Source organism: Polistes fuscatus, unplaced genomic scaffold, assembly GCF_010416935.1.
Source record: "Polistes fuscatus isolate 324 unplaced genomic scaffold, CU_Pfus_HIC Scaffold27, whole genome shotgun sequence".
NCBI lineage: Eukaryota > Metazoa > Arthropoda > Insecta > Hymenoptera > Vespidae > Polistes > Polistes fuscatus.
Window position 1 is genome coordinate 1782277 of NW_025113104.1, and position 17464 is coordinate 1799740.

At 41.0% G+C, this 17464-nt stretch overlaps 1 protein-coding gene across 2 annotated transcripts in view; it reads right to left on the bottom strand.

Moving 5' to 3' along the window:
- Window positions 1-2123: 2123 nt before the first annotated feature.
- Window positions 2124-17464, bottom strand: part of LOC122518969 (homeobox protein homothorax) — a 331031-nt gene continuing 315690 nt past the window's right edge. The window contains exons 12-14 of one of the 2 annotated variants that reach the window (XM_043638105.1): window positions 16698-16756; window positions 3394-3562; window positions 2124-2901 (exon numbers count right to left, since the gene is read on the bottom strand). In XM_043638105.1, coding sequence (XP_043494040.1) covers window positions 3396-3562; window positions 16698-16756 — 226 coding nt within the window. In that variant the 3' untranslated portion in view covers window positions 2124-2901; window positions 3394-3395. Of the gene's footprint in view, window positions 2905-3393; window positions 3563-16697; window positions 16757-17464 lie in introns of both variants that reach the window. The other variant, XM_043638104.1, reaches the window with a different exon arrangement.

Sequence of the window (17464 nt, forward strand, 5' to 3'; positions counted from 1 at the left end):
CATGCAAATCAAATCAAATCAATTCGACGACGATTGGATGAGGAGGGATAGACGATGGAAAAAAGAAGAAGAAGAAGAAGGGGTGGTCAAGGGGGTGGGTCTCGCGGTGCCAAGGGGTTCGATCTTAGCGAGACTTTTTCTCGTCATTTAATTTGCTTTTATTTTCTTCGAACGAAACTAAAGAAAAAGTAAGAATGAAATAGGTAGGAGAGAATGAGAAAAAGAAAAGATGGGGTGAAACGTTACGAATATCAATGTAGCGTGTTATTCTCTAGGCAGAAGGAATAAAATGATAACGAGAGGGAAGGGGGGGAGAAGAAAGGGCTGTGGGGGTGGGTGGTGTATTTTTGCCAAGCTTGAGAAAACGATCTTCTTCGTTTCTGTGTTCTTATTTTTGTTTCTTTGTTTGTTTGTTTGTTTGTATTATATTTTTCTCCGTTATTTTATATTCTTCCTTTTCTCGTTCATTCCATTCGCGGGTATTCGCGAATTAACGAACTTTGCGACTAAAACCAGCTATATCGATTTCGTTCATTTGAAACACTCGAGAGAGATCGCATGGAAATAATTCATCGCAAAGAAAACGCGCTTTCGTTCTGTTGATGAAATATTCGAGACGGTATTAACACGCGTAAAAAGTAAAACTACTTCATTTTTTTTCGTCTACATTACTTTCTTACTATCCTTTATTTCTTTCCTTTAATTCCTTCTTTTTCTCGCTCTCTATTTCTCTCGTAAGCTCGTTCATATTTTTTCCGTCTGTCCTTCGGACGGCTAGCCCCACAATCGAATGAATTATTATTATTAATATTATTATTATTTATTATTATACCCGACAGATTTTTATTCTTTTTGTTCCTTCTACAAACTCATCTTCGATTCGCAATTTCAATTAACTATTTATACACAATATATTATAATAAACTGTAATCGTGTACCTTTGTCGTTAATAATCCTTAGAACGAGGACAGGTGTATAAGAGTGTATCTGCGTGTATTTTCTCTGTACGTGTTAGTGTTCGTGTATGCGTGTGTGTGCTTACGCGCGCGCACGAGCGCAGGTACGCGTCTGTGAAAAGAGGAGGTGAAAAGGGAGGAGAGAGAGAGAGAGCGAGGGAGAAGAAGAGAAGAGGAGAGGAGTGGAAAAGGGTCTTTTTTCATACCCTTAAACTTTCGTTATTACTATCATCCCTCGTGCATCTCTCCTTCCCTCTTTTTTTCTCCTTCTCTCTTTCTCTCTCTCTCTCTCTCTCACTCTCTTTCTATCTCTCACTCACATTTTCATGCTTGTTTTTTTTGTTACCCCTACGATACGCGCACCGGCAAACACGATCATCGTCCAAGTCTTGATCGCGACGCTCGCTTACAGCATATTACAACCGTGGGTCGCGTAATCACCCTCTGTTCATGTAAATATATATATATATATGAATATATATATATTTGAAGATATATATATATGATTATATATATATATATTTTTTTCTCTTAGTTATATATATATATATAAGAATTATATATACACATACATAATTCTTCCTTTAATCAGTAAATTCATTTATAATTAATAACTGTACAAATTTAAATGTCTCCTATATATATATGCAAATAAACGATCGACGCCTCGAGTCCGGCACACGCGTTTCGATCATTCTGTCTATGTTTCCATCTATCTCGGTTTTATTTTCTTTTTTCTTTTCTTATATCTTAATATAGTTTATTATATCATAAACACAGCGCACCGCATTTTTTTTTCTTTTCTTCTAAAATTCTATTTTTTTTTCTTTTTTATATTCATTATATATATATATAAATATATATATATATATCTGGTTAGATACATATATATATATGTACATACTTATCTATATAAGTATACATATATACTCGAAACGTATGTTCTCGGGACATATCTCACTCTCGTTCATGTATACATACACGGACGCACTCGTATTTTCCTAGCTTCTTCTTCTTCTTCTTCTTCTTCTTCTTCTTTATCACCCTATCCTTTTTTCGATCTTTTTCCTAAGCGAGCCGTACCGAGAGAGTTCTTCCTTCTTGGTTCTCTTAATAATCTCCCGTCTTTCTCATTCTATTTCTCTCTTTGCCTTTTCATTTCCTTCCTTTTTATCTATCTTTCCTTCTTTCTTTCTCTCGCTACGCTTTTTATCTTTTTTCTTTTTTTACCTCTCCCCTCGTTTAATGTACATGTCCGCTAAATTGCCTATATATCACCGCGTTACTCGTTCTCATATTTAATTATATCTCGATTGCGATCGGTATTAAAATTTAACATTTAAATTCTTCATTCACTACAATAATACACCGCGACATTTGTACAAAGAACAATCACATGAATTCCCTCGCGGTCATTTTCTTCATCTCTTATTCGTCATCTTCTTCTTATTCTTCTTTTTCTTCTTTTTCTTCTCCTCCTCCTCCTCGCCAGGCGTTGACCGCGTTCCGTCCTCCGTTCCTCCATTTTCATTTCTTCTTTCTTCTTTTCGTAGCACATTAATTCTGGTGCATCATTCGTCGATCGAATCGTTCACCTTACACCAACTCGAGACGGTTTCTTCTATCTTCCTTCTTCTTTCCGTCTTTTGCATCCCCCCCTTCCGCGTACACGTAGACCTTTTCAGCTTCATTCGATTCCTTCCACTTCTTCATCCGAGTTAGACCTTCTACCTTTTTTTAAGGGATCATCGATATATCCCTTCCGGCAGATTATCCTCTCCTTCGTTCTTTCTTTCTTTCTTACTTTCTTTCTTTAATCTTTCGCGTTCGTCCTTCCGTAACTCTCGGGGTTTCGCCGGCTGGAGCACGGTGGTCTCAACGCAATTTTACGTTTTCCAATCCGCAAGAACCGTCATTCCATTGTTTTTATCTGGATACGTTACTGCTACTGAAAGAGAAAAGAAAAAATAACATAATATGTTTCCTTTCGAATGATATGACGATAATTAAATATTGAAATTTTTGATAAGGTGGATGATTCTATTGGGTCGACCAAAAGATCCGTGCCTATTTTATAAATTTTATAAAAATTGTAAGGGACGCATTGAATTACATTTGATTTCTCTGACAACGTATTAAGAAATATTTGATTTGTTACATAATATAATTTGTTGTAAAATGAGATTACGAAATCGGCACGAACTTTTCCGACAATCCCCGATAAATATCGGTCAAGTCTATCGGTGATATTTCGCGATGTTCTCTTTTTGTAAATAGATTAAAAAAGAGGTAGATCCAAAAGCTCGGATAATTTTCAACGTCAATGTCTTTCAGGATGAGTAAAGCCATGATAGAAGAAAGAGCAAACGACATTGATCTCACTTAGAAAGGGAAGCCATTAGAAGGAAAGTCCGATCGAAGTTCTCGAATGACGTACCTTTATAAGTGATGTCCATAGTACTCGGGCGGGTAATGGTACTGGTTGTGGAAGGCGGGATCACCCGGCGGCCGGTGCATCATGCTAGCCGCCTGTCCGTCCATCATATAACCCATCGTCGCGTCCGGACTGTACGCCCCGCTAGGACCTGCGGACAATGGTGGAAACACTACACGTTACTATGGTTAGATCTCTGTTCCGTAATTGGCAGGCTGCTACTGGACAAGCTCGGAAACTCCTCTTCAATCGGTCTACCACTCTTCTCTTCTTTTTTATCTTATTTTTTTTCTTTCTTTTTTGATATGAGAACAGTGGACGCCGAGGAATCACCGAGCTGTGTCCTCGTTCAACGATGTCGCCTTATTCGTATGAAATGTTAAATTAATATGTCAAATTGAAATGAATTGCGACATCGTTCAACTTCCTCTCAATGTTTGTACGTATGAGTGTGTGTGTGTGTGTGTGCAAGAGCGTAGATGGGGGTTTATGTACAATATGCATCGAAGAAAAAGAGAATATTTCAACATTTATTATTTCCAATAAATAGCTGTTTACAGGGATGCTCATTAACTGCATGGTTACCGAGATACTCGTAAAAAAGTAAGAATAATTTTGTTGATATTCATGGCCACGAGGAGTAATGAAAATAAGAAGATTTACGTTCGTGGAATGCAGAATGGATCGATGCCAGGTCGAGAATTTCAATCTTCCTCTGCATCGAAACGGTTTAGCTCAAAGTGACGACAATTCTTCGCACTCTCTCTTTCTTTCTTTCTTCCTTCCTTCCTTTCTTTCTCCGTCTATCTCTTTTCTAAGCTGTAATGGAGAGATGGGAATCCACGGGAGACTCCCCTAGTTTTAATGTCGGTATCTTAATGTATATTGCCACGATAAATCAAGGACACTGATTGCGTCCTACCACCCTTCGTACCAATACGAGCGGGACTTGCTGAGAGGAGAGTATGAAGACGGACGATAGAAGAAAAAAAAAAAAGAAAAAGAAAGAAGGATCTTCGAAAATGGAAGTTGCCATAGTTAAAGGTAAAACTAGACAACATATCCCAAGTATCTAACTACTCGCATAGGTTGATATAGCTGATTCCGCAGTTTCCCACGGCTCGCTGAACTTTCCATCAGCAATTTGTCAAAAGCCAGGAAATCCACGATTTTACCCTTTCCCCATGCTCGGCCCTCGCAACAATTTCAACCATCCTCCCAATGTTCCTCTGACTCCAACCCTAGCAACAATCTTTTTATCCTTTTCTTTTCTCCTCTTTGCGACCGACTTTTTTACACGTAAAGAAAGAAAGAAAGAAAGAGGGAGAAAGAGAGTACCCGTTCACCGTTTCAAACTAAACTCGCAGCGGCGTTTTACTTTACCCAAGACCTAGCCGTAAATCACAATTATTGCGAGCGCTCGTTTTCCTACCTCCCACCGTTCCCTTTCTATGGACCACCTTCTTCTATCTATTTCTTCTTCCTCCTCTACTTCTTATTATTCTTATTTCAAGAACGTTTATCAAATGCAATCCACGATGCAGCAGCAGCTATCTTTCCGATTCTTCCTTTTTCCATACATTTCTTTATCGTTTATAATACGATCTCGCGCATCAAACATTCTATCATCTGAAACTTCGATTGCGATAAAAAGAAAAAAAAAGAAAGATCATAACCAAATACAAGCATAGATTAAACCCAAGTAATATTACGAGATAATAGTCTTGCTTTATGTAACCAGAAAATATTGCAGAACATGATTTTAACATTGAAGATGAACATTCCATGAAAAGGTACCAAATGCATTGGCGAAGGTTTAAAGTGGCTCGAGAGAATCTTTCATGGCATCCTTCTCATCCTCGTCGTCGTCGTCGTCGTCGTCGTCGTCGTCGACGACGTGTATTCGCCAGCCCTTTCCTTCTCTTTTCTCTTTCGCGGTGGCTGGGTCTCAGGCCCAGGAATGTAGTCTCATATTATAGCCACCATGGCTACGGATATTCCACTAACGAGGGATGCGCGCTTGTAGTGTGATTAAACCGCGCTATAACACAGCGGGGTGCCTACGGATAGCTCGAACGGACCACAATATGGGAAATTAAGGAATAGCTCTTGCTTGCTCTCTTCTCCCCCCCCTCTCTCTCTCTCTTAAGTTGGAAGAGAAAGAGAAGGGTAAATCTGCAGCAGTAGATTCCTCGCAGTGAACCAAAACGACTCGCGCGAACTCGTCTCTTTCTCAACGTGTAAATCGCATCGTTAGGGTATCCTCTCTCTCTGTCTCTTTTTATATTTCTTTCTTTCCGAACCGGCACGTTTATCTTTGATTGGATCGGGATGATTATTTTCTGCATATTATACCGAGAATTCTTGACTAGACTCTCATAAGTATTTTTTGGTTGTTTATTTGTTCGTCGAGTATGGGAAAGAGAAAAGGAGATTATCTTTCGACTTACAGCCTTCGAGGAGTAACGATCGATCGCTTTGATTTCTTTGATATCGTTGAGGCTAAACGACGAAGATTATCGTGAATCAGACAGTAATTACGAAAATTTCCACCGACTGGCAAGATCTCGGTGAAGGAAATTTAATGAAATAAACGAGTGATCGAAGATCGAGACTAGATACGTCCGTGAGATTGGTTGCATGGTTACTTGCTTACTTTAAAAGCGTATCGTTATAAGAGACGATGTATTATAAATATGTCAATCTTATTGCCGGCTGATATTTTGCCGAGTCGTGTTTTCTTTGATCACCCAGTTGGACTTGATTTACACGAGTCAAATTAAGGAAATAAAACTGCTCTAAATACGTAAACCGTATAACTTTTATGCGTGGATATCCGTCTTGCATGATTAAATTCAGCTTTTAATTATTTATCCCTTAGCCGTTATTACAAGTCGACGTTTGCCACGTTAGCGGAACATGCGATTTCTTCGATTTTTTTCTTTAGTTTACATCATAATGACATCGATCGTTAAGATCGACGAGGTCTCTCCTCAGAGTCATTCTGGGAATTAGTTTAGATGATATCCTAGTAGGAAAAGTTAAGCCAAAGTGGGGTCAATTCGATGAGGTTAAATCCTGGTATAACGAGACCACGAGGAGATAGGAAAAACACACTACAGGTTGTGTAATGCAATAAAGGTCCCTGACCGAGAAAAGGTCTTTGGTATTGCTCGCTATTTCGACACCACGTAAATCTACAAAAGCTTATCCACATTCCCCCATTTCTACTCGGTCAGAAAATTCCTCGAACGTGTAAGTTCGCTTTTACCCCTTATACTCTACGTGGGACGCGTTTACGCGTTCGGTAATTTATTTAGGAGCTCCCCGAACAAACCAGTGATGGTGGTAAACGAGCGAGTCGTTAATTGTCGGTACTCTAAGCTACTCGAAAGTATTTCCTCGTTACTTTGAAAAGGAGGGAAGTCAAGATTTCCGTAAGATCATAATCGGTAATGCACGTTTGATTAATTTCTCCTCGAAATTTCAACGAGGTAACACTATCGTAACGAGAATCTCTCGTTGAATTCTAACCACGGTTAGAAGATAAGTTAGAAACGAGCCTTGAAAATCATAGAGGACGTGAGAAATTTGGAATACACGTAGGGTGCGTCAGGAAGAACACGAGAATGGCATTAGTAGTAAGTTACGCTTGTGGCCAGACTGGATGTGTCCGTAGGTGCCTGTTGGCTGTGTTTAAGGAGATAGCTGCCTTCAGTACTCGAAGGTAACGCGACGGAGAGTCGGTGTTTCTGCCTGTGCTACCGGATTCTAGACGACCTAGGATTCCTTCCAAGAGTAACCGAGACAGACAAACAAAAAGCGAGAGAGAGAGAGAGAGAGAGACATGCTACTCTCTCGGAAAGTTAGTTGCCGGCGACAGAGCCGAGTGTGTTCGTAGGGGAGTTTCCGAGGTATGAGAGTTTCCACGATAGTTCGCTCGGACGGAGTTCCTCCTTGCCGGTTGGAGGTACACCTACTACTACCACCTAACGTTACAGGAGTTTCCAGGCTTTCACGGGGGAACGGTGCTAAAACCGCGACGGAGAAGCGTACGAAAGAGACTTCAGGATAGTACGCGTGCGTGTGTATGCGCGGGTGTACGTGTATGCGTACGAGAGAGAAGAGAAGCGTGATAGATATGAGCAGTCTAAGTAACAACCATCAGTTTCCAGAGTTCACCGTGCCAACCGAGAGAACCTCTAACGAACTTCTGGCAAGATTTAAAGGAAGTACCGAGTGTCGACTTCGTCGGCTTGCCCAGAATTGCCGACTTAATTAAGTGGCTTGCTTTATGCTACTTTACTACCAAACAAAAAAATGATAAAGTTGCTTTTTTTTCTTCTTTTCTTCTTTTTTTTTTTTTCAAACTCTTCAACATCTTCTCGAGACTTTCTCGTTCGCGTTTCCCTTTCGTTGGTAGATTTGGAAACAGAGAGTTAGCCCTCTCTCTTTCTCGAGTGTTAACTCTGTTTCGTCGAGGAAGGAAGGAGCGAGAAGAAGAAGAGGGGAAAGGACGATTCGCCTAACGGAAACCGGAAATGTGCTCCGGAACCTTCAACAATCCCTCGATGAAACTATTGGTCATCCGCGACGCAATACCGGATACGCCGGATCTAATAACTCATTCGCCCGCCTGCTGCCTAGTCTCTCATGTTCTGTCTCTATCTATCTATTCATCTATCTATCTATCTGTCCCTCTCTCTCTCTCTCTTTCTCTCTCCTCTCTAAACGAGCACATTTTTCTACGATTCTCATTGAATGTTCTCTGCGAATGATGGAACGGTCGAACTACTATCCTAGATTCGGAACCGGTATTCTTACCATATTGTCCCGCGTCTCTTTCTTTCGTTCTTTCTTCCTTTTCTTTTTCTTTTTCTATTTCTTTTCTTTTTCGAACTCGCTTCGAAAAGTTCGTTTCTTTTTACTCTTTCATCTTATCACATACACACATACACGGGGTATACACAAAAGGGTGTACCCACACAAAGCTAGTATGGTGGTCACCTCCTCCTCCTTCTTTTTCTCCACCTTCATCTCCTCCTCCTCCACCTCCTTCTCTTTCTCCTCTTTCTTCTCTTTCCCGTCCTCCGAGCGACCCTCTGATATATAGCCCCTCGGAGGTCGATGACTTCCGCTATTTTTCTTCCGCTGTCTCCAGCAAGCAACTTCCCTTCCTAACATCTACGAGCACAGACACACAGCAGCAGCCAGTAGTAGCGATCCAGACCCAAGCTTGCTGCTTCTACACAGAACCCGGCTCCTTTCGATTCTTTTTTAACGTTTCCACGGGTATCCAAGAATCGTGAATGGACGAATCGATCCCGAACTAACACCGGCTACCAAGAATATTTCGTTAAAAGGAAAATTTCTTTTCTCGGTGTAATATCCAATGATATTTTATATCTAATCTAATAAAACTCTAAGTGGATCCTTCTCGTACTTGTCTTGCTACGAAAAATAAATCCATATTCCAGGAGCGCTTGATTCGTCAATCGATTTAAATATTTTGTTATGCGAGACGACAGGTTCATTGGACCTAAACATCAAACCGTACGAAAGGGATAGATAGATAGAAAGAAAAAGGAAGCGAGAGAAAGAGAGAGAGAGAGAGAGGGAGAGAAAGATACGTAGGAAGATGAGCAAAAAAGCTACTACATTTATGGATGTCGTCTGCGTGACAAGTCGAAATTAATTTGATCCACCCCCTCCCCATTCTTTTGGAAGGACTTTGGCGTTGGCATATTTTAACCCACTTCTTCAGCCTTCCTCTCTTTTTTTCTTTTTTTTCTCTGTCGACCCTACGCCGAGCGAGCAACGAGCCGACATAAATTTTATCGGAGAGGACAGACGGACGTACGGGACGGAATGGGACGAAAGGTTCCGGATCGGAGATTCGCTAAAACTCGATGACTACCTCGCGGACCGACTGGTTCCTATACTCGATGCGATCCATAATTAATGATCGAGACGGACAAATGGTGGGAGAAAGAAAGAGAGAGAGAAAAGAACAGTGAACAGATAGTCCATAAAAGATCTCAATATTTATAAGGTACCAAGCACGCGGATGAGAAACCACGTCTGCGAGATAAATATTCCTCGATCTTCTTCGAGTGAAAGAGAGAGAGAGAGAGAGAGCTATACGGTATTTAGATATTTTAATTAACCGACGGGCCATAAATTATGATAATTAAGAAGCAAGTTGGCCCTCCGTTAATACCATGTATAAAAGACGTCATGAACTTTTACGTCGGAGACATGTGCTAGATGCCGGACATATCGCCAGATTAAAAGTCCAAATAATAAAGAGCTAGAATATGTCTTTTTCCTCCGGTCGCTTCTTCGCGTTTAAACTTTATTTGCAATAATTCGAGGTATTTTTACTTTCTCTTCTTTTTTTTTCCTTTTTATTAGACTATATTTCTTAAGATCATTTACAGTAACGTATGTTTGTTACTTTTTCGTTGGAGATTTAAGAGATATCGATAATCTTGGTGTCTCAGGGTGCTAGTCGATACGTAACACGGTTCTTAAATTTTAATATAAAACTGTAAAACTTCTCTCTCTCTTTTTCTCTCTCTCTCTTTTATTCCCATTTCGTAGGAGATTTAACGAGGCAGTAGACCGCAGGTTACACACTTACGTGCCCTTTTTGCTACTCCTCTTTCTTACTCGTTTCTTGGTGTGTGAGAAAAAGAGAGAAAACGATCCGCGGATTATAGAAACCATTCTTAACAGTGTCAATAAACGGAGGTTATGAGAGCCACAAACGTCGGAAGTGTCTCTCCTTACGACTGACATAAATAAGCTCCCTAGCACTGGGCCCTTGCACGTTTAAACGTCGCTAAGAAACTCAACTCGGTTTCGATGCACCCGAGTTCGCGATATATAATCGTCTTTCAAAGTGCATTTATTATTTCTACTGATGCGTTTGAAAAATAATTCCCGAAGTATTCGACCAACAACCCAATGGATAAACCCATCAAGACAAGTTTATAAATGTATTCAAAGATTGAATAGAAATTTGAGTTGGAAGAACACGATTGAGAATCTCGAATCTAATAACCGATGGAAAGGATGTAACGGTGAACTTGGTCGATGCGTCTTCGCGATAACGATCTTTCATCTCTCGCTTTCTATCATTCTCTCTCTCTCCCTCTCTTCTACGTGTAGTCTTCTTCCTGGTTACCATTACCGCGTAACAGCCTTGATGGCGAAAGTAGTCTAGGGGCAAATGGTCAACGAGACTGGAGATGAGATAGAACAGGCCATTATGCCCGTACCGATAAGATAGGTCCACCCTCGATGGGTAGTCTCCAAGTGGAAGCTACGAAGCTTTCTCGGCGTACACGAACGCTCTGATACACCGGACGCGATCTACGACATGAAAAATCTAGTTGGTAGCTAGCGAGAAGCCTAGTCTAGCGTGTGAGAGAGAAGAGGGGAAGAAAGGGGAACACGAAGAATCCACAGAGCACCCTACACAACACGGACCTTATCTTTTCATACCGCTCGTGACCGTCCAAGACTTCATTTCCGTTGGCCGAGCTACCCCTGTCGAGCCGATCTATGCATACCAACGGGTGGCGTATCCTTCGCGACGCGAAAACGATCGGTTTCACCTACTGGAAGATTGACCGTTAACGGGAACTTTCATTAGAAGCGACGAACTGCTAAGAAATAGGAAATTCCAGATTTTTAGTCAAATGTATAAATGATTAAATGTATCGTCGTGTTACTGGTTGGTTCCATCGAAACGTTAATACGTCGGAAGGTAATTTCCTTCGTCTAATCTCGTCAATTTCAGACCCTATATCAACCCTAACTTTTATTCCTCTCTTTCAGCAAATAATAACATTTCTATAAGTCGGTCGTTTGTATTCGAGGACGGGCTCGCATGCACCCCATTTCAATTAACGCATGATCTATGTCGTATAAGGAGCCGTAACAGCACGTTTCAAACTGGCCCGGGTCATAATGCGCGGGGGATCGGCTCTCTAAGTAACTCTATATCACGTCTACGTGACGCGAAACGTAGAAAAAAGGTTTCCTCGTAGGATGGAAAAAGGAAGGAGGGTATTTTCTAAGAACTTCTTCCGTCTTTTTTCGCATCATCAAACTCTATCCTTTTGTCCTCCGAGAATCCTCTTTATATTCGCGCACTCAATCATCGATGATAATTCGTATCGTCATTATCGTCTAATCGTCCTGCGGCGAGTCGTCGGTGTTAATCTTTCACGATGTTTTTATTTTAAAAAGTGACTATTACACTTCCGAAGCACTTTAGATGAAAATAAAAGTAACTCTAACAGCTCTCGGCTATTCTCCACGCAATATCCAGAGTATTTCCGATCCCAGGGCATTCATTTTATTTAGCGGATCGGAGAAGATGGTTTGGTAGGTGGGGAAGGTGAACTCGGTACAGAGCTCTTTCTCTATTTCTTTCTTTCTTTCTTCCTTTTCATGTTCGTCCCACTGGAGCCAGAGGCTGAAGCGTGGCTCTACTGCTGACCAAAGATCTTCGTCTTTCTTGCTCCTCTTCGGAACGGTAGTATGAGAATGAGACGGAAACCGAGAGAGAGAAAGAGAGAGAGAGAGAGGGAGGGAGAGGGAAGATGGGTTAGGGCGAAGGCGTGGGGTGAGACGTCTGGACCCAGCCGAGATGGACACAGAGAATCGCCATTACAAATTGACAAGCTTGATTGATGGTCCTCGCGGAAGGGACGACGGTACAGGGACTTAAAGTGTATAGCTATATACGTATGTACATACATATATACATACATAGACGCGTGTAAGTGAGAGTTCGGACTACGAGGGACCTGCAGATAGCAAAGCCGCGTGGGTTATACCCAGAAAGAAGGGAGAAGGGCAAAGGGATCGGTTGCTCGCTTATCGGAGAGCGAGGCCTCTCAGCGAGTGCGTGACGAATGGTCCGCGACTAGATTCGTAAAGGAAGGGTCGACGTAACTGCTGCTCCCAGCTCCTGATCCTGCTCCTATTCTACGCCACCGAACTCAAATATAGCATCGCCGTAAGTGTATTCCCTGGAAAAAAGCTTTCCACGAGAACTCGGTAACTTCTAGGCCACATCGGATAAGAGGTGGAATCGTGTGTGGATGGACCGTGTCCACCCTTCGGAGACCCACCAGGGAAAAAGGTGGAAACGATCCGTCGCATTTCTTTCACCAATCCCACCCCACCTCTCTCATTCCTACTTTATTTCTTTGCCCACTCGATGGCTTTCACCTAATTTTCAATACATTTTTCATCCCCGATCTAAGTCGATACTTTTATCTCCACGATACCGTGAAACATCTATCGGACATCCCTCTTTTCAACTAATAATAAAACAAAAATCGCATGAAAAATAAGTCCTGCGCGAACGTTCGTAGACGTGTCGCGTTTGTTTCGTTTTATTTATCGTCTTAATGAAATAATACGAAAAAATATGTGGATTCTTAAGAGGAATTTTAATAAACATAAGTTTCAAGTTACAGATTAAATAATGAATTTCGTTAGGATTAACAGGCTTTCTCTCCTTTATACTTAGTTGTAAGTCGTGTGTCGGTGGTTTTAGGTGGTAGTAGCTGACACCTTTTATCGCGCTATCGTTACGAAATGCACCGTACGTTCCAAGCTTTACGGTACTTTGGGAACGCTGTTACGTTTTTACTGCGTCGTTCTAGGAACGGACGAAGGGATAGCGATTCTACTACTGTTACCGATATAGTAGTAACTGTATAAGCAACCTAGTCAGCCAGTCGTTGTCGAGTCTTTTAAAAGTCTTTTTCTCGAATCGAGAAATGACAAATACGTACAATCTCAAATCTATTTTCATTCGTTTTATTCGAATCTTAAAAAAGAAGAAGAAGAAGAAGAAAAAAACAAATTCGCAAAACAAATGTTTGCCTTCTCTCGTTCGCTCACGTTTGTCTCGTAACAAAGCCGATTTAAATGACGGAATAAAAATCGTTGAGAGATAGAAAGAAAAAAAGAAAGAAAGAAAGAAAGAGAATATTTTGACCAACAGGATGTGGTAAATCAAGGGACGAATCAAGCCGCGAATCAAGTCGAGCCTACGCAACAGCAACAACGGCAACAGCAGCAGCAGCAGCAGCTGTGAAGGAAATGCAAGCGCATAAAACGTGAGAGTAAAAAAGAAAGAAAGAAAGAAATTGAAGAGGAATCTACCCAGAATATAATCTCGCTCGATATTTGACAGAGGTTCGTTGTAGATATTCCAATCGAGATACATCTCGATCGTGGGATAAAGGGTACCGCGACCAATTTGAGGTATAAACCGGTGCACCGCCTACACGCAAGGAAACAAGTTCAAATGAACAAAAAAAGTTAGAAGAAGAAGAAGAAGAAAAAGGTGTTATCTCGATGGCTTCTTCCACGAAGAGTTCTCGATAAGGATCGACGAGCGTTACCGTACATAGGAGCTCGTAAACTCAACGATCGAGATACTTCCATGACGCGTTATCGCCGATAACAGAGAGAGAGAGAGAGAAAGAAAGATATAAGGAAGAAACAGAAAGAGAGAGAGAGAGAGAGAGATGGTACATTGCTGGTACAGATTTCTCTCGAGCACTCGGAATAATAACAATGCCTCCCGGCACTCTCTCGGAGTCAATGTGGAGCACATCGCAGCTGCGATCCACGTAATGAAAGTATGATTGATGATCTGTACGACGAGCATCATTAGCTCGACACGAAGGAACCTCCTCGTCGTCCAAGTATCCCGTCGAACCTTGTTGTTGCCATTGTAATGTCGTGACCAAGAAAGAGAGAGAGAGAAAGATTATTCTGAAAATGCATTCCGAATTAACGTTGACGACGACTGGTGGATCTCTGAATCAAAACAGCCATTGGTGTTTTCAAGCTACAACAGAGTCGCGATATGCGCACACGTCCGATGAAGAAAGATATAAAGAAAGAAGAACAAAAAAGACAACAAAAAAATAGAGCTTTACGAGAAATCGATCACGCGGTTGAACGCGGCCACGGGGGAGCAGGAACATTTGAAAGATACATTTATCTCGTTTCCGTTCGAACAAAATCTGCCCTGGGGTCTAATGCCTCGGCTATTAAGCTTTAATGGACTGCCGATCGTCGAGAGAAAAAGAGAGAGAGAGAGAGAAAAGGTATTGGAAAAATTCTTGGCAAACGTTTTCTTCATACCACTACCACCACCGACCAACCCCCACCTCAGCCCCATTCCTGAAAATTTTCGCTACCGTTCTGGGATTCTTTTTTCGTTATTCCCCGAACCTATTACTATATCGTTAGAATTAAAAAAGAAGAAAAAAGAAATATAATAATAATAAGAAAGAAAGAAATGCATTATCGGGATAAAAAGAGAGTAGTAAGAAGAAGGGAACGTAGGAAAGTAGTCGTCGCATCAAACGAAAGGGCTGAAAAGGTCGAGGATCGTCGTCGTAGCTGGAACGTCGTAGCTGCGATCAGGATTTGACTCAGGATTATAATCTAACTTGTACACGACTTTCCACTTTAGCCGAAGCCGAGTAAAGCGACTACTCTCTCGCTCTCACTTTTTCGTCTTTCATTTTCTCTTGGAAGGACTAACTTTCATGAAGAAACGAGCAAACGTTGTACCTTTGATACTAAACGGATTTCAAATTATCATCGATAGTTTGAGAGATCGTTGACCTTTTAAATTACGAATAAAATTAATCTCGAATAAATATTATTCATATAAACGTAGAGAAAAATATGGAAACATCGAGGAAAATATGACGAAAGAAAGTCAACGATCTTTGAGATGTTTTTTCCTAAAAAAAAAGAACAAGAAAAAGAAGAAAAAGAAAGAAAGGAAAAAAGAAAAACCATCTCAGGACGTTTTACACGAACGAGTCGTGGATGGTGGATGGTGGATAAAGCGCCCCTAAAGCCCACTTTCGGACAGAGCAAACAAGCCGTAACTCAGTGAGTGTTTATGAGAGGAGTAGTCGTAAAAATACGCGGCGAATCGGGCCTCGGTGTGTTTCTACCGTTTAGCTGGACCACCCTCCTACTTCGTCCAACTTTTTCTCGAGAGCACTTTTCCTCTTCCCATCTTTTTCTCTTACTTTTATATACATATATGTGTATGTATAAAGTATAACTATATATATATATCTTCTTTCTCTCTCTTCATTTCATCGAAACAAAGACTTCCAACTCTTTCAGAGTTGGAAAGTATAGAACGAAAAGGGACGAACGAACGAACGAACGATCGAATGAACGAACGGTAGGGATGAAAGGGAATGAGAGTGAGAGTAAGCACGAGAGAGGTAGAAACAGTAAGAGAGAGAAAGAGAGTGTGTTTCCATGGGCGCATGTTGCCGGATCGTAAAACTCGGTCTGATCACCGCTACCAATTATCCCGCCGTTATCCGAGCGTTATCCGAACGTTATCCGGAACGTTATCCACCTCTGCCTGGCCTGTACTCCATGGAAGAACCCTCTCACCATCATCCAAATCACTACCGAACCCTTGAACCTCACCGCTTTGCAAGAGAGACAGAGAGAGAAAGAGGGAAAACAAACCTTATACCCCGGCACCCTGTTGTTGTCGCCTTTTAGTGCAAACCAAGTGATTCCCTCCTCGTAAACGTGACGTCTTTAAGGATCCCAATACTTCCTCGACATCTTGTATTATACTAAATTCTCTCTTTCTTTTTCTCTATCTCCCTGTTTTTCGATTATCTATCGATTCTATTTATACGCGTGCTCGCTTTATTTTTATCTCCAACGAGAATAATTGACCGTTTTCGAGATACTCCAATATTTTGTTTAATCTTTCCTGTATATTCAGTATGAATCGATTTATTTATTTAGAGTTCACATCACATTTGAGACACTCGAAACTCAACAGGGGTTTAAACGAGTATCTCGGATATAAATTATTTCCGACACTTAACTTCATTCTAACTTTCTGACTGACAATGAGTTACAAATGAGTGATGTATAAAGTGAGATTATTTTATAAAAATGTTTACGAGAATAATATTACGTTTTTATGGTGGATTCGTGATAGATAATATTAAGAATAAAATTAAATAAAGATTATTAAGTATATTTAAACAAGTAAGAGTGAGTATAAAAAAATAAAATCTAAACAATTGAAATCAAAAAAGGAAATTAATTTTATTAAAACAAATGATTAAATGTTAACATAGAAAAGGAAAGTTACAGATCAAATTAACTATAATTAAATGATTACATATTGTACGTGTGATACATGTTTTGTTTATTTAAGTATGTGTAATAATTAAATTCCGAAACTAGGTTCGACTTACCGGCTCGATTACTTTGATCGATCATCGGCTGTACGATTCTACGCCTCGCATTGATGAACCTGTAATAACAGAAAATAAAAGAAACAAGTTAATAATCAACACGTGACATCATTTTTTCTAATAATAAAGGTTGAAAAAAGGGATAAGGGGTAGAGCGTAGCGAAAGGAAGAAACAAAAAAGGAAAGAAAAGAAGGATTACGATTCATAAAGGTTCGTAGGGTTGGAAATGTTTAGTTGTAAGAGAAAAAGAAGAGATGGAAGAATATTTTCGATACGTCATTAGCTACGCTAGAGGAGTTTCCGTACGAACGCTTTCCAAACAATAGATCTGCGGTTTGTTTCGTGGTTGGTCGAGGTCCAAACGGGGATGGTGCGGGGTGGATATGGTGTAGGAACGAAGAAGAAATGATAGAAGAAGAAGAAGTGGATAGAGAAGAGGGTGGTAGATGTGAATAGTGTCGGAGTAAGAAGAAAAGGGGGGGGAGAGAGAAAGAGAGAAGAAGAGCGTACGTCAGCCGACGTCAGCGTCGCGGCTCCCTAATGGGCGCAGACGCCGGAAGTGATTGGGTTTCTGCTCGACTGACTCGAGTACACCCCCGCAAACGCGAATGGAAAAGCGAGCTTCTTGCGAGCTTCTTGCTAGCTTCTTGTAAGCTTCTCGTTCGTGCGAGGTAGCTAGGCAAACCCCTAACAACACGGTGCGCACCCCTTTCTCCTTTCCGCTATTTCTTCCTCGATCTTACACGAGCGAATAATTCCTCGGCGT